General features: G+C 42.4%; 1 protein-coding gene across 1 annotated transcript in view; it reads right to left on the bottom strand.

Moving 5' to 3' along the window:
• Positions 1-26,305, bottom strand: part of LOC115466372 (microtubule-associated protein 4-like) — a 107,116-nt gene that overhangs the window by 22,107 nt on the left and 58,704 nt on the right. The window contains exon 8 of the mRNA XM_030197600.1: positions 12,906-12,987. Coding sequence (XP_030053460.1) covers positions 12,906-12,987 — 82 coding nt within the window. The remainder of the gene's footprint in view (positions 1-12,905; positions 12,988-26,305) is intronic.

Below are 26,305 nucleotides of genomic sequence, written 5' to 3'. Positions count from 1 at the left end.
GCCGGCGCTGTGACTGCAAGTAAAAAAAATAAATAAAAGATTGAAACGCGTTGCGGGGGGGGGGGGGGGGGGAGGGAGGTTTGGACCGGAAAGCAGGGCTGTCGGGAAGCAAAGAGGGCGGGCAGCTGGGGCAGGGGCGCTGGATCTCGACGTCGGGTGGGGAGAAGGTCTGATGTGGGGGTTGGATGAATGGCAGACCCTGGGGATGGGAGAACAGGGCACATGCTGGGCGCTAGGGGTTGAGGAGAGAGAAGGGTATTTTGCTGGGGCTGGGAGAAGGGAGCTGATTTAGGGAGAAGAGTCTGACTCTGTGGCTGGGAGAAAAAGGGACCAAGGACAGACACTGAGGTTTGGGGCTGAGGGTCTGATGCTGGGGCTGGAGAAGAAGGGGAGGGCAGGGAAGAGAAAATTGCTGGACATGAAGGAGAGGGGAGGGGAGAGAGGATAATCAGTGGACATGGATGGCAGGGGAGGACAGGGGGCAGAGAAGAATGGGCCGCGGATGGCAGGGGAGGACGGAGCAGAGAAGAATGGCTGGTCACAGATGGCAGGGGAGGACAGGGGGCAGAGAAGAATGGGTCACGGATGGCAGGGGAGGACGGAGCAGAGAAGAATGGCTGATCACAGATGGCAGGGGAGGACAGGGGGCAGAGAAGAATGGCTGGTCACGGATGGCAGGGGAGGATGGAGCACAGAAGAATGGCTGGTCACGGATGGCAGGGGAGGACAGGGGGCAGAGAAGAATGGGTCGCGGATGGCAGGGGAGGACGGAGCAGAGAAGAATGGCTGGTCACAGATGGCAGGGGAGGACGGAGCACAGAAGAATGTCTGGTCACGGATGGCAGGGGAGGACGGAGCACAGAAGAATGGTTGGTCACGGATGGCAGGGGAGGACAGGGGGCAGAGAAGAATAGCTGGTCACGGATGGCAGGGGAGGACGGAGCACAGAAGAATGGCTGGTCACGGATGGCAGGGGAGGACAGGGGGCAGAGAAGAATGGCTGGTCACGGATGGCAGGGGAGGACAGGGGGCAGAGAAGAATGGCTGGTCATGGATGGCAGGGGAGGACAGGGGACAGAGGAGAATGGCTGGTCATGGATGGCAGGGGAGGACAGGGGACAGAGGAGAATCGCTGGACATGGGAGGGGAGAGCAGGGGAGAGAGGAGACATGCTGGACATGGATGGAGAGGAGAGCAGGAGATAGAGGAGAATTGCTTGACATGGATGGATGGATGGAGGGGTTGGCGGGGAGAGAGGAGAAATGCACTTGGAAGGAGGAGAGGGGAGAGAGAATTATTTCTTTATATGGATACAGGGGAGGGAAGAGAGAGGAGAAATGCTGGACATGGATGGAGCGGAGGAAAGAAAAAAAGAAGATGCACATGGATGGAGATGAGGGAAAGGAAAGAGAGGAGAAAAACTGCACTTGGATGGAGAAAATAGGCAAAAGCTGGATCCATGTTGTACCTCCTCCAGTCAATTCCGCAGAGGAGGATCCAGCTTTTACTTATGGATGTAGGGCAAGAAATGAAGAAGAGGAAAGGAAAGAAATAAATGGAAAGGAAGCTCTAGAAATGGAAAGAGAACAGATAGAGAGCAGCAGAATCAGAGGCTGGGACCAATATGGATAGAAAAACAAAGTCACCAGACAACAAAGGTAGAAAAAATCATTTTATTTTCATTTAAGTGTTTACATCTGTTGTCTTATTTTGCACTGGGTATACTGGAGCTGTAGCAGCTTACAGAAATTATTTATAATGAAAAAAATCATGTTATTTCTTTCTCCTATACTAGTATATTTTCAATGATGTCTGTTTATATGCGCCATGGCTGTTATAAGGGGTGTGGCCAATGTGGGTGTGGCTATCATAGGGGTGGAGCCATATGTGGTGACCCCACCCACAATGAGTACCGGCACCTTTTTTTCTACAAAAAAAGCACTGGTCAGGAAATATATGCATCTTTGAACCCAAAAAACTATCAACCATGTATCAGAAATACAATTTCAAAACATTATTCCTATCTAAATCAAAGATGAAAGTCACTAATAATAAATCTATAACTTCTGAATTTTCCAAAATGTCAGTTAAACTTACATCTCTTTTCTCTGATAAAGAAGATTTTAAAGGAAATATAATTTTAGTCACCAAAAGGTGGCTATCAGAAGGTATTAGCAAAGTATCAGAGAAATATTTCTTCATGAATTCAGTAACTTGATATATAGGATATTATAGGTAAATTTATCATTCTCAAGTTATTTTCCCTTAATTGGTTTCCAGAAATTCCAATTTTTACAAGAAAAATAACTATTCTTCATTACCAAATTATCTGATTTTCATAGGGAAGCCATTTCCGTAATCAAAGTCTCTATTTTTATATCTTGGACTTCCTCTTTGTTAGATAAGTATTAATGTAAATACTTTAACTCATATAGTAAAAAATTTTAAACATCTGAAGAGAGTTATTCCCATTCTGCTGCAGTTCCTATAGTAAGTCCATTATGACATTATTGGCTTCACCAAGTCCAATTTCTCCACAGAAACCGCTCCAGATATCTTCGGGGGGGGGAAGAGCTCACTCTCCAATCCCCCAGTTGGTTTATTATCCGAGTCGATGCTGCGCCAGGACCTCCTCGGGTCACATGAAAATCCTAACCCACTTCGGGCGTTTCCATTATTGGCCTCCATAGCGAAGCATTACTATTTCCGGGTCTTGGAGGGGTCGTGCCAACAGGGGGACTCAAAGTCACTCCCTCCACTGAGATTCGGCAATAAAGCCTTGCTGTTCCCTGAAGCAAGAACCGATATCCCCGGGTCGTGGGAGGGGCCACGATTCATAGTACACTGGCCCCCCTGATATGCCAGAACACCAACTGGGCACCCTAGGTCAGTGCAGTGGACTTCAGAAAAAGCTCCCACATACATAGCTCCCTTACCACGGGTGCTGAGCTCCCAAACCCCTCCCCCAAAACCCACTACCCACAAATGTACAACACTACCATAGCTCTTAGGGGTGAAGGGGGCACCTACATGTGGGTACAGTGGGTTTTGGAGGCCTCCCATTTACCAGCACAAGTGTTGCAGGTGGGGGGGATGGGCCTGGGTCCACCTGCCTGAAGTGCACTGCGGTACCCACTAAAAGTGCTCTAGGGACCTGCATACACGCAGGCCTCTAGGACTTGTTGCTGCTGTATAACATTGGCACACCAGTTGACACCTGAAGACTAATCTCTCCGAAAATGTCCTTTATTGGAATAAGCACGTTTACTCACAGTTAACTGCAGAGGTTGTGCCCCACTGGCAACGAGTCTCCCTGGTACTGAGATTAGCAGTAGGTCCGAGCTGGCAGAATGCTGTACACAATGCCCTCTTTCAGCCACATTCAAGGTAAGAACTAAGTTCTGTAATGTGGCTACCACAGGAAAGGGAACTAAAACTGGCTTACAAAAATGGCCACTACCGCATGGACTACAACAGGAAACACAACAGGGCAAACTCTGACCCAGTAGGCAGGGGGAAAAGCACCATGGGAGAAAAGCCTACCAACTACCAACATCGTGAGACTGTAACACAAGCTAATGAAATCACGGAGTCCAATACCCTACACCCACCACAATGCAATGCTGATGTGACCCTGTACTGCACCCGAGAGCCACATCTGACCCAGGGAAAGGCTGTGATTGGATCGAACACATTCTGTTGTCATGGAGGTGGGTACGACACTTGAGGCTGGCATAGAGGCTGGAAAAAAAGTTTGTAAAGTGGGGGATTTTTTTGTGGGAGGGGGTTAGTGACCACTGGGGGAGTCCGGAGAGGTCATCCCCGATTCCCTCCAGTGGTCATCTAGTCAGTTGGGGCACTTTTTTGGGACCTGTTCGTGAAAAAAAAGGGTCCAAAAAAGTGACCCAAAATCGTGGTAAAAACGCCTTTTTTTTTTCGATCATCAGCTACAGACACCCATCTCTCCTCGGCTGATAACCACGCCCCAGTCCCGCCTCCGACACGCCCCTGTCAACTTTATTCGTTTCCGCAACGGAGTGCAGTTGGAAACGCCCAAAATCGCCTTTCGATTATACCGACTTGGGCGCCTTTGCGAGAAAAAACGCCCATCTCCCAATTTGGGTCAAAATATAGGCGTTTTTCTCTTTCGATTATAAGCTGGATAGTATTCTAACCAAACTACTGGACAAACTTGGAATCGGTGGGAATATCATCAATTGGATAAAAGGCTTCATCACCTTAAGGTCTTACCAAGTTAAATCATCCTCAACCATCTCATCTCCCTGGACACCAAATTGCGGTGTACCTCAAGGATCCCCTTTATCGCCAATACTCTTCAATCTTATGATGATCCCACTTGCCAAAGCTCTATTCAGACATGGTCTCAACCTTTTCGTTTACGCTGCTGACGTCACCATATTCATTCCTTTCAAATCTAACCTTACTGAAATCTCCGACAAAATATCCACGGGCATGAACATCTTGATCTCTTGGGCCAATGCCTTTATGATGAAATTGAACAAAGAAAAAACACAAAGCCTAATCCTCTCATCTCAACATTCCGCGCCCCTGCCATCTATTCTTAAAACCTCAGACATCACAATTCCCATTTCCGACAACCTGAAAATCCTTGGAGCGATACTAGACAACCACCTTTCACTTGAAAATCACGCTATATCAACTACAAAGAAAATGTTCAATATGATGTGGATATTGAAACGCATAAAACCCTATCTACCCCTGAAAACTTTCCGGAATTTGGTGCAATCCACGGTGCTTACCCATGTCGACTACTGTAATAGCATTTTCTTAGGCTGCAGGGCCCATATCCTGAAAAAACTTCAGACTGCCCAAAATACAGCAGCGAGACTCATTTTTGGCAAATCACATTTTGAGTGCGTAACTCCTCTTCGTGCAAAACTTCACTGGCTCCCTATCAAAGAGCGAATCAACTTCACGATCCACACATTAATCCACAAGATTATCCATGGTGAATCTCTGGATTATATGCTCAATCTGATTGACCTTCCTACCAGATACATGTCTGAAACTTCGCGAAATTACCTCAATCTGCATTACCCCAATTGCAAAGGAATCAAGTATAAGACTTATTATGGATCTAACTTCTCCTTCCTAGGCAGCCAACTCTGGAATGCCCTTTCCAGATCTATCCGATCAATCAGTAACTACCTACCCTTCCGGAAAGCACTAAAAACCCATTTATTCAAGCAAGCCTATCCAAATGACCAAGATTAATCTTATGAACCCATCTACCTAACACATACCCATATGATAACGACATTGACCCAGACTATATATCTCCCACCTTGCTCCCCTCCCCATTGCCTATCTCTACCTACTCATCTCTTCTATTATTCTGGTATGCTTAACTTTTACCCTGTATAACATTATTCTGTATTCCTATTACTATGTAAGCCGCATTGAACCTTCTTTGAGTGGGAAAGCGCAGGATACAAAATACATAAACAGGTCTTATATTTAAGCTTAGGCACCATTTTTTTTTTTTAGCTATTTGGAATACATATATCCAACCCTGGTCTCCAAGAGTAAGGAGTTTAATCTTAAATAGATTACATTTGTAACATTGAGTTTCAGTCCATTGACATGGTGGTTTTGGGTCTACACCCTTTTAGTTTGGGAGCATCATGGTGTTTAGGCAGGCATGAGTGGGGGAGGGGGGGTGGGGAGAGGGGATTCATGGATGAGATATGATAGATGAATGGCTTGGACTTAATAGGGTGGGCGGCTATAAGAAACCAGGTCTTTCACCTCACTTTTGGTCATGCTGAAATACTTCTCTTACTCAATTTTCAGCCAAGATGTTTATTTGCATGGTATGTGTATGATCTCCACACTGTTCATATATCTGTCTGGAATAATATGAAAGTTTCTGTTGTGTACATCTTATATTAATAATAATAAAAAAAAAAAAAAAAAAAAGATTTCAACTAAGACCCTAAAGGTCTTCTCTATTCTTAAAGAACATTTTCAATAAGAACAACAGACATACTCTGAAATGTCTATTTGCAAATGCTAGGAGTCTAAGAAATAAGATGGGAGAGTTGGAATATATTGCACTAAATGAAAAATTGGATATAATAGGCATTACTGAGACCTGGTGGAAGGAGGATAACCAGTGGGACACTGTCGTACCGGGGTACAAAGTATATCGTAATGGGTGGACCGGACTGGTGGAGGGGTAGCATTGTATATTAATGAGTACCATAACGTCCCTCACCAGATCATGCGCTCCACTAAGGACCAAGTCTAGAAAAATTTTCCTTCTCTCGTCGGCTCCTGCACCAGCTGCTCCATAAAGCTGTCCTTTATTTCATCAAGGAATTGTATCTCTGTAGCGTGTCCCGATGTTACATTTACCCAGTCTATATTTGGATAATTGAAGTCACCCATTATTATCACATTGCCCATTTTGTTCGCGTCTCTGATTTCTTTTATAATTTCTGTGTCTACCTGCTCATCCTGGCGAGGCGGACGGTAGTACACTCCTATCACCATTTTTTCCCCTTTTATACATGGAATTTCAACCCACAGTGATTCAAAGGTGTGATTTGTGTCCTGCTGAATTTGTAATCTATCTGAGTCAAGGCTCTCGTTAACATAGTAACATAGTAGATGACGGCAGAAAAAGACCTGCACGGTCCATCCAGTCTGCCCAAGATAAACTCATGTGTATACCTTTACCTTGATTTGTACCTGTCTTTCTCAGGGCACAGACCGTATAAGTCTGCCCAGCAGTTTTTCCTGCCTCCCAACCACCTGTCCCGCCTTCCATCACCGGCTCTGGCACAGACCGTATAAAAGTCTGCCCTCCCCTATCCTCGCCTCCCAACCACCAACCCCTCTTCCCCCCACCTGCTCTGCCACCCAATTGTAGCTAAGGATCCTCAGAAGGATAGGAAACAGAGAGTGGGGTTAAATGGGCAGTATTCACAATGGAGAAGGGTAGTTAGTGGGGTTCCTCAGGGGTCCGTGCTAGGACCGCTGCTTTTTAATATATTTATAAATGATTTAGAGATGGGAGTAACTAGCGAGGTAATTCAAAGTCGTTAAATCGCGACAGGATTGTGAAAAATTACAAGAGGACCTTACGAGACTGGGAGACTGGGTGGCTAAATGGCTAAATGGCAGATGACGTTTAATGTGAGCAAGTGCAAGGTGATGCATGTGGGAAAAAAGAACCCAAATTATAGCTACGTCATGCAAGGTTCCACGTTAGGAGTTACGGACCAAGAAAGGGATCTGGGTGTCGTCGTCGATAACACACTGAAACCTTCTGCTCAGTGTGCTGCTGCGGCTAAGAAAGCGAATAGAATGTTGGGTATTATTAGGAAAGGTATGGAAAACAGGTGTGAGGATGTTATAATGCCATTGTATCGCTCCATGGTGCGACCGCACCTTGAGTATTGTGTTCAATTCTGGTCGCCGCATCTCAAGAAAGATATAGTAGAATTGGAAAAGGTGCAGCGAAGGGCGACTAAAATGATAGCGGGGATGGGACGACTTCCCTATGAAGAAAGACTAAGGAGGCTAGGGCTGTACAGCTTGGAGAAGAGACGGCTGAGGGGAGACATGATAGAGGTATATAAAATAATGAGTGGAGTGGAACAGGTGGATGTGAAGCATCTGTTCACGCTTTCCAAAAATACTAGGACTAGGGGGCATGCGATGAAACTACAGTGTAGTAAATTTAAAACAAATCGGAGAAAATGTTTCTTCACCCAACGTGTAATTAAACTCTGGACTTCGTTGCCGGAGAAAGTGGTGAAGGTGGTTAGCTTAGCAGAGTTTAAAAAGGGGTTGGACGGTTTCCTAAAGGACAAGTCCATAAACCGCTACTAAACGGACTTGGAAAAATCCAAAATTCCAGGAATAACATGTATAGAATGTTTGTACGTTTGGGAAGCTTGCCAGGTGCCCTTGGCCTGGATTGGCCGCTGTCGTGGACAGGATGCTGGGCTCGATGGACCCTTGGTCTTTTCCCAGTATGGCATTACTTATGTACTTATGTACTTATAATACCACGGGTACCAATACCAGCGGCTACCAAAGGTGCCACTGTTGCTGACTCAGTGTCCGAGGATTCCAAAATGGCTGAAACAGAAATTTCAATGGCAAATACATTTGAGAAAAAGGGAATACTTTCTTCAGAGCAATGTCTAAGACCCCCTTGAGGTATCGCTTAAGCATATCTCTGGGTGTAACAGCAAAGACATGCTGGCCAACTTTCTTCTGTCTTATTTTCTCCCAGGAGATCTGTGTTCTTCACAACAAAATCTTTAGGCCTCTTATATCATACTATCTAGCTCCCAACTATTTGGCACAAGCAATTGGTGTTATGGGCCCCACACTTTATGGGGCTCTATACCTGTTGAATTTAATCTAGAACACACTATAGCTGGATTTAAGTCTCAGTTTAACATATACCTGTTTCTTTAAGGCTCATTGTCCAACTCTTATCTTCACCCTCGACTGGGCTTCATAACTACGACAACGTTGTTCTCTCTCCTTCCTATACCCCTTTTCTCCAGGCTCTTGGTTCTCAACCACCACCACCCCTTTTTCCTGCTGTCCTCCCTATTCTTCCTTTTACTTAATAAATTGAAATTTCTTTTTTGGATTTCTTATGTTGATTTTTGTAAACCGTTCTGAGAGGCTTCTCATGAGTGGTATGTAGTTAATAAACTTAGAAACTTCCCTCAAATATCCCACGAAAATGATCCCTGTGCAGGCTGTTTGCAGATATCAATATCAATAATATCCTGCATATACCACCCCCCCCCCCACCCAAAAAAAAAATGGCCCAATGTGAGTTACAAAAAGAAAACTACATATGCCTAGATGTACAGAATTCTACATAAAGATCAAATGATTTACAATTTATCAGCGATATAACATTGAAATAAAGTCTTCAAACATTTCTAGAATAGCAATACAGCTAGTTAATCTAAGTTTCAAAGGTAAGTGTTCCACACCTTAGCTGCCTGATAAGAAAAGGTTAGCGTACAAATCCGCTTAGATCTAATGCTCTTCCACGATTAAGTGTAATTTTAGTTGTCTCAGACATAGATTGATTTTTTTTTTTTGCTGTTCCTAACAATAATGCCAAGTACTTAAAACATAAAGGAGTCACGTTGTCAAATTTTGTAGCTGAATACACTAATTTCTAGGCTGTGTTCTAGATTGTCTGCAATTTCTTAATTTATCTGAACCCAAATATTTCAAATTACAATAATCCAGTTGAGATAAAAATCAAGGCTTAACAGCTAATTTAAATTGATTCATCTCCTGAAAAGGTCTAATCTGGTGTAAATGTCTCATACATAAAAGACTTCCCTAATTAATATATTTACTTGGGTCTGCAAAGTGTAGATAATAAACACAGTTATGCACCCTGGAGTCAATGGGCAAAGGCCATAAATCGTGAGGCCCAGGAACTTATGATCTGATATGATATCCTTATGGGCAAACAGGCCTGGGAAAGGAGGAAGCATAAACATGAGAATGTGGTTTAGCAGGTGAGGGAAACCAGATAGTTTTGAAAGAAGACTAGATGATCCTGAGTAAGATAACTGGCTGAAACCTTGTAAATCATTGTTAAACACAAGTGTATAAAAATAGCTGTTTCAGTTCAGTATGTTGGAGTGATAGATACAGTGAGCATATGTATGCAGCAGTTCTATTATCTCATGAGAAAATATTAATTATATCAATACTTGGTAAGTAAATAAATTGCTTTTCTCATAAGCGGCAGCCTTAGTCTTATCTCTACAAACTGTGGGTAACTGGTATATGAAGATTTGTAGAGGTGGTAAAAAGACCTAAACATTTACACTGAGATTAATTCAAAAGATAGAATACAATCTATAATGCCCAAAATCATCATGGATGTTTTCACCATAAAGGTTACCCCTTTTAATGGTTAAATTATGCTGTGAGAGCAGCAAGAGCCTTTGATGTACCAATAAAAAAAAGTTGTATCCATATTGAGCTTTTATAAATGTGCAGATACTCAGTTCTCCACTAACTCCAAATAAATTTGCAAATTAATTAAAAAAATGACTTGCATCTAAAATAGGAATCAAAGTTATATCATCCACATATCATGTTTTCAGCTGTACCTTATCAAGGTCAGAGCCCAAAGATGACTTGACACATTGAATAAAATGGGCGATTGAATTTTCAGATTCTTGGGCTGCAGATTGCAATGTACTGCAAGGTTATCTTCTTCCTCCATCATAACTTTATAAGATCTCAGGCCTAAAAATCTTTCAAGCCATTTTAAAATATGTTCAATAACTCCTCTCTTCAACCTTTGGAAGTAACACTATGGTCCACTAGATCAAATGCTGAGGCTACGCCAAATTGTAATAGTAGGACTTGGCCGCCAGCACTAATTAGGGATCAAACGCCTGACACTAGTGCCCAAATAGTGTCTCCAGACTAAAATTCTGCTTAAGTCTGTTTGAGATTTATGAAATACATCATGCAATTCAGGATATTCCATCAAGTATTTAGAAACGAAGTTCTCCACTAATTTTACAAAAAATGGAAGAGGCACTACTGGGCAATAGTTTGAAATTAAAGAGAACTTTCTTGTGGATTTGTTGGGATAGGAGTGAGTATCATCTCCTAAATATTGTCAGAATGATGCAAAGGAGAAATTTAACTCCAGCCACTTTATTAACCAACATAAAAATTCTATTAGTAGGTTCATTCTATTAGTAGGTTCTTTTTATTTATTTTTAAATCGGACAAGCTTCCAGCGTGCAGCGAGATGTAGAATATTTAACCACATCTGCAAGTTCATCCAACTTAATCCTTGTAAATACTCTCCATATCCTGTCTTCAGGGACAACCCAACCATGCACATTTGTCTGAATTAACCAGATGTTTCAATAGATGTCCTAAGCTTTTCAATTTTGCATTTAAAAAATAGTGAATTCCTGAGCATTTGGCCTAATATCAGCACTAGATAGTATTAACTCTGTAGGCTTAATAGTTTATGATTCCAAAAAGGGTTCTTTGATTAACATCAGCTCTACTAATCAAGACTAATAGCTCTTTTTCATACTTCATATTAACAAAGCTGCTTGTTTAGTTTTTCAAATCCTACAGGGCTTCACCTCTGAACTGCTAAGACTGCTTTGTATTATCTAGTCTAGCCTAACAGACAAACAACAATTGATGCTAACATCATCGTTCCAAAAGAGAATTAGAAATCAGAAGATTTTCAGCTCTCTATTCCCCATCTTGGAGTCAAAATATGGAACTTTCTACCTATTCCCATCCTATATAATAATTCTCACCTCCAACAGGATGTGCTTGGGACCGTGCCTGCCGGAAGTGGTCTGCTAGGCAGGCAAGCACTGACCTCAGTGACAGACAATTTGGCAAAGCAAAACAATCTGAGTGCTGCCCATTAGGACACAGGGTTGATAGGAGAGTTTTAAAAGACTGAAGGAACCGAAAGTGTTAAATGGGGGGGAGGGGGGAGTTCTGAAGGACATGAACATTTGGGAAAGGAAAACAATCTGAATGCTGGCCATTAGGACACAGGGTAGATAGGAGAGTTTTAAAAGACTGAAGGAAAGGAAAGTGTTAAACTGGAGAGGGGGGGGGGGAGTTGTGAATGACTGAAAGACATGCAAATTTGGGACAGGAAAACAATCTCAATGCTGGCCATTAGCACACAGGGTACACAGGACAGTTTTAAAAGACTGAAGGAACCAAAAGTGTTCGGGGGGGGGGGGGGGGGGGGGGGGGGCAAGTTCTGAATGAATGAAAGAAATGAAAATTTACCAGAGGAACACAATCTGAATGCCGGGCATTTGTACACAGGGTAGATAGGACACTTTTTTTTAAAAATGAAGGACGTGAAAGTATTACATCTTGGGGGAGGGGTGAGGAGGAAAGCGGTGGGGTATCCGGATACTGGGCGTTAGGGCCACGGGGGTACATAGACTTTTGAAAGCCTTAAGGAACCCAAAGTGTGGGAAGGAGGAGGAAAAGGAGGGGAGGGAACGGGGTGAGGGGCATTAGGAACAGGGGAGGGGGCCCTGTCACACACTCTCATTCTCACACACACACTGTCACACAGACAGTCTCACTCTGTCACACACCCGCACATTCGCTCTGGCTCTCTCTCTCTCAAACATACACACTCCCAGGAAAACCTTGCTAGCGCCCGTTTCATTCGTTCCAGAAACGGGCCTTTTTTACTAGTCAGAACAGAAAGCAGCTTCCTCAATTTTAGGAAGAGACTAAAAACCTTTCTACCTCCTTTATCCTCCATTATCCTTTCCTTAATGTTTTTAGTCTCGGGCATTAATCCAATGTTCTCTAACGTTTCTCAAACCTCAACAGTAACACTATTTGCTTTTGTCTTACCTAGAATGTAAACTGTACTGAACCCTGGACAGAGGATATTAGTGTATTACAAGGACCGATTTGATTTGAATTAAGCCAGGGAAGGAATCCTGCCTTTTTCTTTTTTAGGGAAGGGGCTGTGTCATTTAGAATTTGAATACTAGTAGTATTCCAAAATTCCCACATTCTCTGTGGATTATCATATTCCTGTATTGTTTAGTGTATTCTATTCCAGAATCAGTCACCATTAATTTTTCCCCTTGATCAATAATCTTCCTTCTTTGACTTAGCCCGTCTCGATGAACATCTCCATCTTCCATTTTAGGGAAGACTCTTCCTTGCAATGGAGAGCAGCAGAGAAAGGGAGACTTGTGATGCCGACTACTCTTGCAGTGAGCAGCTGCTCAGGGGAGCTACTCAAAGACTGAACTGCCACAGTTTATTCACATGCACATGGGTTCTCTGAATATATAAGGATATATACACTTTATAGATACCTGGCTTGTGTTTGATGTTGGTTTTAGAGCCACACTTGGATGCCACTTTGGACACATCCACTTTCTTGGTTTGAATAAACACCTGTAATAAAAAGAAGGGAGGGGGAAGAGGGGAGTTATACACATTTGTAGTTACAGGAGTGGACTAGTAACAGGCTGAAATACAGGGAAGCCAGGTTCAAATCCCACTGCAACTCCTTGTGATATTGGGCAAGTCAATTAACCCTCCATTAGCTCAGGTACAAACTTAGGGAATGATGCAGAAAGCTACTGTCAAGAATAACCACACAGTTACCACAGGTTTAAAATTAAAGTAAAATGGCAACTGCACACCACAATAAAATGAATGGTAATGTGGTCACTATCAACTCTGCTACCATGAAATAATAAAAAAAGGCTTCCGACTCACCCACAACAGGGAAACTTTTTGCCAGGTACGAAACAGCATAAAAGGGTTGGTTGAAAGGAGTAAGTGTCTAGTTGCACCCCCCCCCCAAAAAAAAAAAATAATATCTGGCCATCCTGCCCCCGATAGCTTTCTGCAGTGGTCTCTGGTAGTTTAGTGGCCCCCTTCCCTCCCCCATCCTAACCCCCTGCCCCTGAAATAAAAATATTCCTTGGTAGTTTAGTGGCTGGTATCTAGCGCCTTCCCTTGATCTGACTTAAAATAATCCTCCTTGGTGTCTACTGGGACCCCTTCCCCCACACCTTAAATGAGGCAATGGTAATGCCCACTCTCTCCTGCCTCATTTATGGTACACGTCTGGGGGGGGCTCCCACTACACACCAGGGAGGGTTTTTTGTTTTTTTTTGTAAAGTCAAATTAGGCCTTGGAGGAGTAGGTGCTACTACACACTTGGGCTATTTTTTTCACAGGGGGTATAAGATGCGAAATATTGACAGCATGCTTTTTATTGCCTACAGCTTTTTTTTGTCACCTCCCTCTGTTGGTGCCTGAGCCAATCACTAGTCAAGTACCGATAGAAAGGTGACATTCAGCAGTGATCTGTGGATTACTGCCACGATTTTAACTTGGCAGCAACACACATGCTCACTGTTTTTCGATTGCTAATTTCACAGAAGAGATGTGCGATGCGCCACCTGTACTGCAAGGATTGCTGCATTGGCCCCTTAGATTGTAAGCTGTCAAGAAACAGAAAAATACCTACTGTACCTGAAACTTTTCAGCTACTACTGAAAAAGGTACTAGCTAAATCCAAAATCCAGTCTAGGAATAAAAGGTTGATTTAGTAAAAGCTTGTTTTAAAAAACAAACAAACCCCCCCCCCCCCCCCCCCCCCCCAAAACAAAATCACCTTTCCCAATGTTCTGGTGAAACTTAGCTAACACTTTCTAATTTGTCAGGTATAAGCTGCTGTACTGCTCCTCAAGCTCCCAGAAGGGATGTTAAGATGTAGGATGCTCTAGTCCAGTGGTTCCCAAACCTGGTCCTGGAGGCACCCTAAGCCAATCAGGTTTTTAGGAAATCCACAATGAGTATTCATGAGAGAGATTTGTACACAGTGGAGGCAGTGCACGCAAATCTCTCTCATGAATACTCACTGTGGATTTCCTAAAAACCTGACTGGCTGGGGTGCCTCCAGGACTAGGTTTGGGAACCACTGTTCTAGTCTCTAAAGCAATGTGTCCAGTTCTTTGACCCCTGCACCTCAGTATACAGATCATCTAACAGCAAGCACCATGGATTATCAGCAGAAGTCATGGTGGATACCAAAAATCGATGGAATACACTTTTCAAAGAACTTAGGCTTACAAAGTTCCATAGTAATCTATGAAACTTTGTAAGTGCTCTGAAAATGAGCCCCATAGTCTAGGTCAGTGGTTCTCAACCCCATGGGACTTACCTAGCCAGTCAGACTTTCAGGATACCCATAATACAAATTTATCTTATTTTTTTATTTTTGTTACATTTGTACCCTGCGCTTTCCCACTCATGGCAGGCTCAATGCGGCTTACATGGGGCAATGGAGGGTTAAGTGACTTGCCCAGAGTCACAAGGAGCAACCTGTGCCTGGTGGGAATCAAACTCAGTTCCTCAGGACCAAAGTCCACCACCCTAACCACTAGGCCACTCCAATACATATTTGCTACAGATATCCTGAAAACCTGATTGGCTAAGTCAGTCCCAAGAATTGGGTTGAGAACCCCTGGTCTAGATGAAGTTGTTGGCCATCAGTCAACCTGTGGTAAGCCAATAATGGGGACAATTCTACAACTGGGCACCTTCATATAGGCACCCAGAGGATAGACAGTAGGCCCCCACTTTCCTTTACAATACTAAGTAAACCTAGTATAGACAGCCATAGAATTGCTGTAGGAGTGCTGCTTAAGTGTGGTAGGGACACATACACAACTGATAGTATTCTAAGTTACATGCATAAGTAGGAGTCCCACCTACACTCCTTCCCTTGTGTACCCCCCCCCCTTCCAAATAAGCAGGTATTGTAGAATAGTGCTTAGGTGGTATAGACGTGTCTCGATGCACACATACATGCATAGATGCTAACATTCTAAATTTGTGCACATATTTGCATCTAGCTTACAGAATTGTCCCAAATATATTTGAAGGGATCTCATCCTCTTGGCTGGTGACAGATTGCTGCTGTGTGTATACAGAAATATGTTTTCTCACTTAAATTCTATTAAACACGTAATCAGTTATGCTTAGAACATTTTATTAATCAATTCTTGTATTCAAAAATTACAATCTATTAATTTTTACTTTATAACTTAATTCCCACATGCATACTCTCTCACCATACACGCCATCAACCATCCTAACACGTACCCTGCATAAGAGCTCACAATTCAATCCTAACTACTCGCCAAATGCCCAGATCAGCTACTATTTTCACCATCCATGATCACCATCCATTGTTTATGCCTCTAAAAAAAGTTCTATATAGGCTCAACTCTGTAGTACTCCGTCAGGTATTACTACTACTACTACTATTAAACATTTCTATAGCGCTACTAGACTTACGCAGCGCTGTACAAATTAACATGAAAAGACAGTCCCTGCTCAACAGAGCTTACAATCTAAATTGGACAGAAGGACAGCTAGGGGTGGGGAAATTGCAGTGGTAGGGGTGATAAGTGAGGGTGTTGAGTAAGAGAGTCATGGTTAGGAGTCGAAAGCAGTAGCAAAGAGGTGGGCTTTAAGCCTAGACTTGAAGACAGCCAGAGACTGAGCCTGAAGTACTGGCTCAGGGAGTCTATTCCAGGCATAGGGAGCAGCGAGATAAAAGGAACGGAGCCAGGAGTTAGCAGTGGGGGAGAAGGGGGATGACAGGAGACATTTACCCAGCGAACGGAGTTCACGGGGAGGAGTGTAGGGAGAGATGAGAGCGGAAAAGTACTGAGGAGCTGCGGAGTGGATGCACTTGTAGGTCAAAAGAAGAAGTTTGAACCGTATGCGGAAGCGGATAGGGAGCCAGTGAAGCGACTTGAGGAGAGGGCTAACGTGAGTATAGCGACTCTGGCGGAATATAAGACGCGCAGCAGAGTTTTGGACAGATTGAAGAGGAGATAGATGGCTGAGCGGGAGACCAGCGAGAAGCAAACTGCAGTAGTCTAGGCGAGAGGTGATAAGGGTGTGGGTAAGGGTTTTGGTAGCGTCCTCAGAGAGGAAAGGGCAAATTTTGTTAATATTATAGAGAAAGAAACGACAGGTTTTGGCAATCTGCTGAATATGAGCAGAGAAGGAGAGAGCAGAGTCAAAGATGACTCCAAGGTTGCGCGCAGACAGGACAGGAAGGATGAGAGTGTTATCTGATTGTATGCTGTGCCCCTTTCAAAATCATGCAATCAATTTCATATTGCTTGAAGGTGATTCACTCAATCTCTCCTTAAGGATCACTGAGTATTTGACCGAATAGCATATTCAAATCTTTGAGTTCTCTGCTATTTGTTTCAATCCACTCGAACAGAACACCCCGGACTCAACACAGTCTGCGTGTCGCTATAACAGCGTCATCAGGAGTCGGGTCCTACAGAAACCAACATGTATGGTGACCCTTCATGATATTCTCAATAACTGTATACACCCTCTACTATATATCAATCTACACAGTACTTACATTTGGTAGTTATAAACAACTCTTGGATGCAAGACAGGTAAGGTATTCCACCTTCCATAAACTCACGCACTCAACAAAACACGCCGACACATGCACAGTGGAACCTGGTTTTCCCCTCCTATTAATACTACCCAAACTCCTCCCATTTTCACACACACAGCCATTCAACCTCTTTGTTTAAACCAAATGGCTCGACAGTGTTCCACATAAATATTGTTCTCTGCTCTCGCCTTAACAGTTGTCGTGCAATTTCCCCCCTCGGCTGCTGCACTGTACCCTAATTAACAACACAAAGCGTAAGTCTTCTAATGTGTGTCCTGCCTTACCCCAGTGCGCAACTAATGGTGTTTCCTGCTTACCCCAACCGAATATTACTTAAGTGTTGGGCAATCCTATTCTTCACTTTTCTAATGGTATGTCCTACATACCAGAGTCCACATGGACACCATATACCGTATACACACTGTCTGGTGTTACAATCAGTATGTGCACGTAAATTAAATGTAAGCCCCTTTGAATGAGGTATCACCACTTGTGTAAGTTGCAGCGCGTACTTGCAGTATACACATCCCCCACAGGTAGTGTCCTAGGATCATGCCATTTATTAGCTCTCCCTTCATTGTTTTGTAGTGGGATAAAAGCTCCCCCATGTTGCGTCCTCGTGTGTATGTGAACCATGGTTCGTCCACACCTTCAGTATTGCTTTCAGTTCTGGTCACTGTATCTCAAAAAAGATATAACAGAATTAGAAAAAGTGTATGTGAACCTGGGAATCTGCTGAAACTCCTCATGTACTGTGACCATCGGCCATAATTTCTTGATATTTTCTACTGCCATACCATTATTTGTGTAGGGTAAGATGCAGGTAAGCCTACAAGGCTGCTGTTGCTTGTTGGAACTAGACAGCCACTCCCGCTGGGCATTAAATGCCCGCTTGGCTGCCTTATGTATCACCTTGGGCGGGTACCCCCTCTGTCTGAAACGTCGTATCATACATTCAGCTTGTTCTTGGTATGTACCCCGAGCAGAGCACAACCTACGAATACGTAGGAACTGGCCTATAGGTATACTGTTTTTTAACCGCTTCTGGGTGATGACTACGATAATGCAATAACGCATTACTATCTGTGGCCTTGCGGAACGACTTTGTAACAAAAGTTCCCTGACTCACCATGATAACGTCTAAACAAATTAGCCGATGTACCTCCTATTTGACTTTCAAACTTAATGTTAACATCCTGTACATTCAAATACGTCAAAAGCCGATCTAACTGACGCCTATCACCCCGCCAAATCATCAGCACATCATCTATATACCTAAGCCAACCTACTACTTTATCAAAGTAAGGGGAGCCATAAATCCACCGTTCCTCAAATCGGGCCATGTAAAGGCATGCCACCGTGGGGGCAACTGTTGCCCCCATGGCGACACCCTTTACTTGCAGATAATATTTCTCCCCAAACCTGAAAAAGTTGTGTGAAATCACCATCTGAGCCATCCGAATCAACAACGCTACTTTCTGATGCGACAACTGTAATGTGTTTAATGATTGTTCTATCATCAACACAGCCTCTCTCTGTGGTATGTTCGTGTACAACGAAACCACACCAAGAGTCACAAGCGTAACTCCCTCTGTCAGCTGATGTTCATAACACTTTAACAACTCAAGTGACTCGAGTCACGAACATAGGACCGAATGCTGTGAAGGCAAGGACGCAGATGAAAATCTAAAAACTGCAAAAGGGGTTCAAACAATGAACCCCTACTTGAAACAATAGGACGACCAGGGGGCTGGTGTAGACTTTTGTGGATTTTAGGAGTAAAATACACTATAGGCGTGATCGGAAACTGACTGTATAGAAACTTATATTCTCGAATAGTTATTATTCCTCGTTTGTTGGCATCTGACAGCAATTCAAGCACTGAATTTTGATATTGAATAGTCGGATCCTGCCCCAGCTCTGAATAACACCTCTCATCAATCAGTTGCCTATTCACCTCCTGCTGGTAATCACAAAAGTCTTGAACCACCACCCCCCCTCCCTTATCCGCCCACGTTATGACAATAGTTTTGTCCTTCTGTAATTGTTCCAAGGCCATTTTTTGTGCCCTGCTCAAATTAGGAATACATCTAACCCGATCTTTTTCCAACTTGCTAATTTCTCGCAACACCCACTGCTGAAATGTAGCTATTACTGGATCAGTAGGGCCAGGGGGAACCCACACAGAGGGAATCTTATATTTCTGAAAAAATGTACTTTGCTCCCCTTGCTCACTGCTGTCCACATCCCAAAAATATAAGTGCAGCCTCATCTTGCGAAAATTTTTTTGCAAAGCCACCCTAGTGTTAAACGCATCATACGCTTGAGTTGGAACAAAAGATAGACCAAATGCTAACACTTGAAGCTGTGCCTCAGTTAGAACCTTTGATGGTAAGTTAAATACTATTGAGCTGCCTTCTTGATTTGGCGTTTGGGACGTGTACCTGGACCTACCCCTGCCCCATCGGGACGTGCATTGCTGACTCCTAAAAAAAAAGTTGTTGTGAATTAGGTTTCACTGCACCCTCTGTACCCGCTACTACTGTTTGCGGGTTAGGTCTGCCCTCATCACCAGAGGACTAACTGGACGAATTTAGAAACGACACTGTTTTATTACGCCGATTGCGCCTTGATGTGGATTGAAACAAATAGCAGAGAACTCAAAGATTTGAATATGCTATTCGGTCAAATACTCAGTGATCCTTAAGGAGAGATTTGGAGTGAATCACCTTCAAGCAATATGAAATTGATTGCAGGATTTTGAAAGGAGCACAGCATACAATCAAGTGATACCTGACGGAGTACTACAGAGCTGAACCTATATAGAACTATTTTTAGAGGCATAAACAATGGATGGTGATCATGGACGGTGAAAATAATAGCTGATCTGGGCATTTGGCGAGTAGTTAGGATTGAATTGTATTAGTGAGTTCTTATGCAGGGTATGTGTTAGGATGGTTGATGGCGTGTATGGTGAGAGAGTATGCATGTGGGAATTAAGTTATAAAGTAAAAATTAATAGATTGTAATTTTTGAATACAAGAATTGATTAATAAAATGTTTTAAGCATAACTGATTACATGTTTAATATTTACTATAGGGGGGCATTTATTGTACCATTTAATTTAGCCCAACCACATTGGTTTGTTAGCACTTAAATTCTATTGGTACATAAGAGTAGCCATACTGGGTCAGACCAATGGTTCATCTAGCCCAGTATCCTATTTTCCAAACAGTGGCCAAGCCAGGTCACAAGTACCTGGCAGAAACCCAAATCGTAACCACACTCCATACTACAAATCCCAGGGCAAGCAGTTGCTTCCCATGTCTGTCTCAATAGCAGACTATGGACTTTTCCTCCAGGAATTTGTCCAAACCTTTTTTAAACCCAGACACGCTAACCGCTGTTACCACCTCCTCTGGCAGAGTTCCAGAGCTTAACTATTCATTGAGTGAAAAATATTTCCTCCCATTTGTTTATTTCCATGTAAGTTCCTCGAGTGTCCCCTAGTCTTTGTACTTTTGGAACAAGTAAAAAAAATTGATTTTCTACTCCTCGTTCTACACTACTCAGGATTTTGTAGACCTCAATCATATCTCCCCTCATCAGTCTCTTTTTCCACGCTAAAGAGCCCTAACCTCTTTAGCCTTTCCTCATATGAGAGGAGTTCCATCCCCTTTACCATTTTAGTCACTCTTCTTTGAACTTTTTCTAATTCTGTTATATCTTTTTTGACATGCAGTGACCAGAACTGAACGCAATACTGAAGGTGTGGATGAACCATGGAGCGATACGAAGGCATTGTAATATTTTAGGTGTTATTCGCTGTCCCTTTCCTAATAATTCCTAGCATCCTGTTTGCTTTTTTGTTTTTTCTTATATACCACCCGCACTATTTTCTTTTTTTGTTGTTTTAAATCTTTTTGGAAGAGTTGCTGGATTATATTAAACTTCAGTAAATTCTTATACCTGAGAAAGGCCACTCATAACAAATTGTGTGCTAAAAAAAAAAGGAAGGAAAAATTTAGCAGCAGTCTGAGTAATAATTGTAGAAAAGAGCTTATGAAATGTAGCCTAATCGTTAAAAGGCAAATTGTCACATTACCTCTCATCATGGAACGATGTGCTAGCCCTTTTTGCAGGGAATTTGTTTTTGGTGGTGGTTCTTAGCTCCTTTACTTTCAGAAGTAAACACCATTCTGTTCTGTTTCACCCCTCAATGGGGCACCTGTCTTTCCTCCTCCCCCCTAGGAGACTGTCATTTTACAACAAAAAAAATGAGAAAAACAGATCTTGCCAGCTACTTGCGACTCTGATTGGCTTCTGGATGTGATTAACCTGTGGTGTGATCCAGTATGGTAACACTCATAGAAATATCAGGACTCCTCTTGCGGCTGGCAGGCCCAAGTAATCTACTGGCGATGAAAGTGCCTGGGACAATCATTCATTCTGAAGGACCAAAGTCCAGATTTGGTGTAACAAAATTAATGCCCAGGGATAGAAGAACAAGAGGCAATACAATCAATGTAACTTTGTGAAAATCAGGTGTGTTTTTTTTTTTTTAAATTGGAAAGGGGGGGGGGGGAATCTTAAATTGAACAAGACAGGCATTACCACCACCCAGGGCTTTTTTTGAGGGGGTACTTGGTGGTACTGAGTACCGGCACCTTTTCAATTGTCTGCTAAAATTGACCCATGGACCCCAAGTTTTAATGACAGAGCTCAGGCACTACACACCAATTCTGCCTTGTCATAGATTCTGTGACTGGTTGCAGGGGGCCTGGCTATTGTGGGGCAGGTCCCTCAGTGATCACCCTACCCCTGAAGGGTGGCCTAGAAGTACCGGCACCTTTTTTGCTAGAAAAAAACGCACTGCCACCACCTTACAGCTATGGCCTGACATTCTCAGCTTTCAGCTACACACCTCCATTTCCATAGCTTGAAGCTTTTCTGTTTAATATGGGACCAGAATGTATTCTCTGTACCAGGTACTCAAAATTCCCTTATCCTTCCCTCATACAAGCCACCACTTATAGCCCATCATGGGCAGTTAAGGCTCGTAGAAAAGGTGTGGAAAGCCAAGCTTCTGCCAATTCATTAATTTGATCAAGTATTCCTTTTATTTTAAAAGTATACAGCGCTGTCAGTGCATAGGGAAGTAAAGAACATAATTCCCCTAATGGAGTGTGAAAATGAATTTCCACTACGTGTTCATTTATAGCCCTGAACCCTAACCATACAATGTTAAACAAGGGTCTCCAGCCCCCTACCAAAGGCTTACAGGAATGTCAGCCACTCGCTCATGCATAAAAGACTTTCCTGGGCAGACTCCTGCCTCTCTACAATATTTTAGAATGCCAATAAAGTCAAGTCCAGAAACAATTCCTCCATTGAATAAGATCTATTATATACCAAGTACAATGAAAAAATTACAAGGAGAAACAACTACAGATTTGGCAAAATATTACAGCCATTCTGGAATAGTCACTGGAAGACGTTTCTGAAAGAGGGACGCTGATCGTTTCATTTGTTTTCCAGCAGGACTTAAACTCAATAATGAGACTTTACTTTAAATCGGCTAATCGTATGTTTGGTGGCCAAAACATTTGGTTTTATCCCGATGTGACCAAGTCTACCCAGGGAAAGAGGAAAATGTTTCTTTCTATGAGGTCTAAAATATTAGAATTAGGGGGTACCTTCCTCCTTGCATACCCATGTAAATGTGTCATAAGGCTAAATCACATATAATATGTATTCTATGTACCTGATCAGCTTAAGACTTTCCTGGATGCGAAACAGCATTAGAGTTTTTCAAATATGAGAGAGACGGTGCCATATTTCTTCTTTGTATTTAGTTTTGAAATTAACTTTAATCTTCACTTATTCTTACCTCCCCCTTTGTAGTATTGGGGTCTAAGGAAGCCATTTCAGATTTATTAGAATGTATGTATTTCCTACAATAATAATAATATACTTTTGGTTGTATTTCACTTTGCAGCTTTATGTCTGTTTAAGTTTATAAAACTAATAAAAATTAACCATAAAGTCAAGTCCAGTGGCTTGAATCCCAAAAAGGAATGTTGGGGTGGGGGCAGAACAAACCAGCAAAACCACTCATACAAAGCTTTGAGACAATGTGCCATTTAAGTAACAGAACAAGAGTGGTACTCAATCTGGCTTTTTGTCTACTTTGATTAGATGCTGCACGTTCCACGACTTACGTTGGGAGAATCAAGCTGCAGGGGTAACCACCTTCTTAAAATTAAAGACCTCAATCACTAAAACAAAAACTTTTTGCCAAACCAACCTTAAAAGGAATGATCACAAATCATTTAACCAATGAGGAGAAAAGGACCTCAAAAACCCATCTGAAATGAAGGCTGATATTCCATCAGGTCTGATAAGCTCCAAGAATTTACTGTTTGTGATTCAAAACACCAGTAAACTTCAATGAAGAAACTGAAAATAAATAGCGCACTCTTTTTGGTGGCATTTTTTCCAATGGTGGCAAGTCAATCAGTTCTTCACCAGTTCTTAATGTTCATAAATGGTCATCAACTTATCTAAATGTTTCTCACCTCCCGCATATGCCTAACCAGTAAAAAAGAAAGGGGGGGGGGGGTGAAGAAAGCAGATGGCAATAAGAGCTGAAAGGATGTCTGCTGTTTAGATTATCATCTGGTGTTACTTGAATTTAAGTGTTAAAATTGGGTCATCTTGGATTAAAGTTTGGACAGGACTGTCCTAGAACCTCAGATTTGGCAAGCTATTACCATTAAGGGGACAACACAGATAAGTTTGAATTATTTTGATACTGTACTTAACTGGCTTTTCGGGCAAATGCTGCAGATACAGCTTTTACCCTTAATGCTCATGCAGAGGGGGATGTACCATAAGGCTTTGCTTCCTCTCAAGTTATGTGAATTTTGTATAGTACCCCTTCTGTGTCATAACATATGAGATAGCATGAAGGTGGGCTCTGAAATAGGAAATTAGATTTACATTTGGATGCGTGATGGGAAACCATGGGTACTGAACAGTTCTTGCTGAACAGAGTAACCAGCTGAGTGCCAAAAGAGACTAGTCCTGGGTCCTCTATTCAATGCTTTGTAAGCTATAAGGCAAAGAACTAGAAGACATGTGACTGAGGATGAATTAAGATTTGTGATAAGGCTAACCCCACTAGATAGCAGAAAGATTTAATGTAAAGAAAGATGTGGACATGCATTATGGGTGCCAAAATTCAACAATACAAACCATGGATGAGTACTGTAGCCACTGAACTACAGGAATCTGACGGGCATGGGGAAGGGTATGTATGAGGACCCAAAAAGTTGACAAAGCAATAAAGTGGGGAGTAGAACAGAAGTGTGAACAAAGGAAAAACTCTGAATACAAATAAACAGGACTCCTGTAGTCATGTCTCTAATATTAGAGGCCGCAAAAATCAGAAAGGCATTATGTAGGGCAGCTGCCACAAATGGGATGGAGTCTGTACAATAAGTCGTAGTCTTAGGTATCCTACGAAAGTCTGAAGAGAGACTATTCTGTGCATTGTCTTGCTCTCTTCAATAGTCCCTTTCCCTATGTGTCCTTCTGTCTGTCCTACCCTTACCCCTTGTTGGTCCTGTCTATCCTGATTTAGATTGTAAGCTCTTTTGAGCAGGGACTGTCTTTTCTTCATGTTCAATTGTGAAGCGCTGCGTATGACTGGTAGCGCTATAGAAATGATTTATAGTAGTAGTAGCTATGAGAATCAGAGCTTTTCCAGAAGTGTTTGATTCTCATCTTCCTGACACTGATTTATAGACTTTTACCCCAATTGGTTAGGAGGAAAACTTTTCATGCCACACAATTAGAGATTTACATCCACAAGTTAGTAATACTGACTAGTAAGTAACAAACCAACAAAATACATCAAGTAAAATTTAGGTGGCTTTAAATCAGATTAAGTATCCCCCCACACCCCAAAAATATTCACTCCCTTAATAATCAGATCATAGTCCAGCAACAAGATGGGAGCTACATAGTCATTTCTAGAGTGCTACATATATGAATTACTAATTTACTCTGTGTGTCTGGTGCAAGCAGCAACTTGCCATCAGACATTGAGTCTTTGGAGGCTAGAGTGGCAGAAAGAAGCAAAGTCACCTGAAGGGAGTAAATTACCTTGAGGTGGTAGGAAGTGATCCTGTACCTAGGACTTGCCCCTCCAGGTCATGCACTATTCTCTTACAGTAAGAATATTTTTCTACGGGAGTATCTCCAGAAAGATTAGGGCTATGTTGTAAAAAGCTGGATGCCTGCTTGCTGCAAAAGGTAGAGAAGCTCATGTGCTACCTAGAAAAGGTTTCAGCCAGTGCAGAGAAAGCCAGTTGTCATGACAAAGGAAGGCACAGCAGGGAGGTTCTGGAAGCCAAATTTAGGATTTTAGGTAGGAAAAATCCAGAATCTCCAGGGTAATATTCTCAGAAATGCTTCTATTATACATGCAAGACCCCAGAGGCAAAAGCAAAAAGCAGTGGGCCATACACTGCACGCCTCCAGCCCAGGATGAAACAAATGCTAAGAGAAATTAGGAAAGCTATCAACTTTGGTAACAATTGAAACCTGTCATTACCTAGATATTGACTGGATAAATGTCTCACTGGGACACACTAGTGAGGTAAAGTTTCTAGATGCCATAATTAATGGAACAGTTGGTCCTGGACCTGAAAGGAGAAATTACTGTAGATTTATATTTGAAAAAATGTATTAATCCCGCCATCCATTTTTTCTGAACAACTTCCAACAAAACATACACAATAAAATTGTACATAAAACCAAAACAAATAGACAAGACAAGTGGAACTATCAGCCTCAAAATCAATAAACTGATCTAGTCCTTAGTGTAATAAAAGGACCTAGGAAAGGGGTAATAGTGGTGAAGCTGCTTGTCAAATTTGATAGCATTATGATCACTGCTGATCACTGGAGGGGGATATTAAGGAAAACTGTCTTGCAACTAACTTTAGACAAGGGGACTGTGAGAAATCGAGGCAATCAAAGAATCTAAAAGCAACTGCAAGGGCTCAAAAAGCTTGCAACTTTCTATGGATAGTTTAAAAAATCCCTTAGAAGCCCAGACTAAAAAGTGGGTAAATGAGAAGACACTAGTATAGCCAAAGAGACATCTTTCAAGACATGGAAAGTGGATCCGAATGAAGAAAATAAGAAAAAGTATAAATAATGGGAAGTTAGAAGTTAAACTTTGAAAA

Source organism: Microcaecilia unicolor, chromosome 1 (assembly GCF_901765095.1).
Source record: "Microcaecilia unicolor chromosome 1, aMicUni1.1, whole genome shotgun sequence".
In the NCBI taxonomy this organism is placed as follows: Eukaryota; Metazoa; Chordata; class Amphibia; order Gymnophiona; family Siphonopidae; genus Microcaecilia; species Microcaecilia unicolor.
Note: the sequence above shows the minus strand (reverse complement) of the source record. Positions and strands in the feature narration are given on the sequence as shown.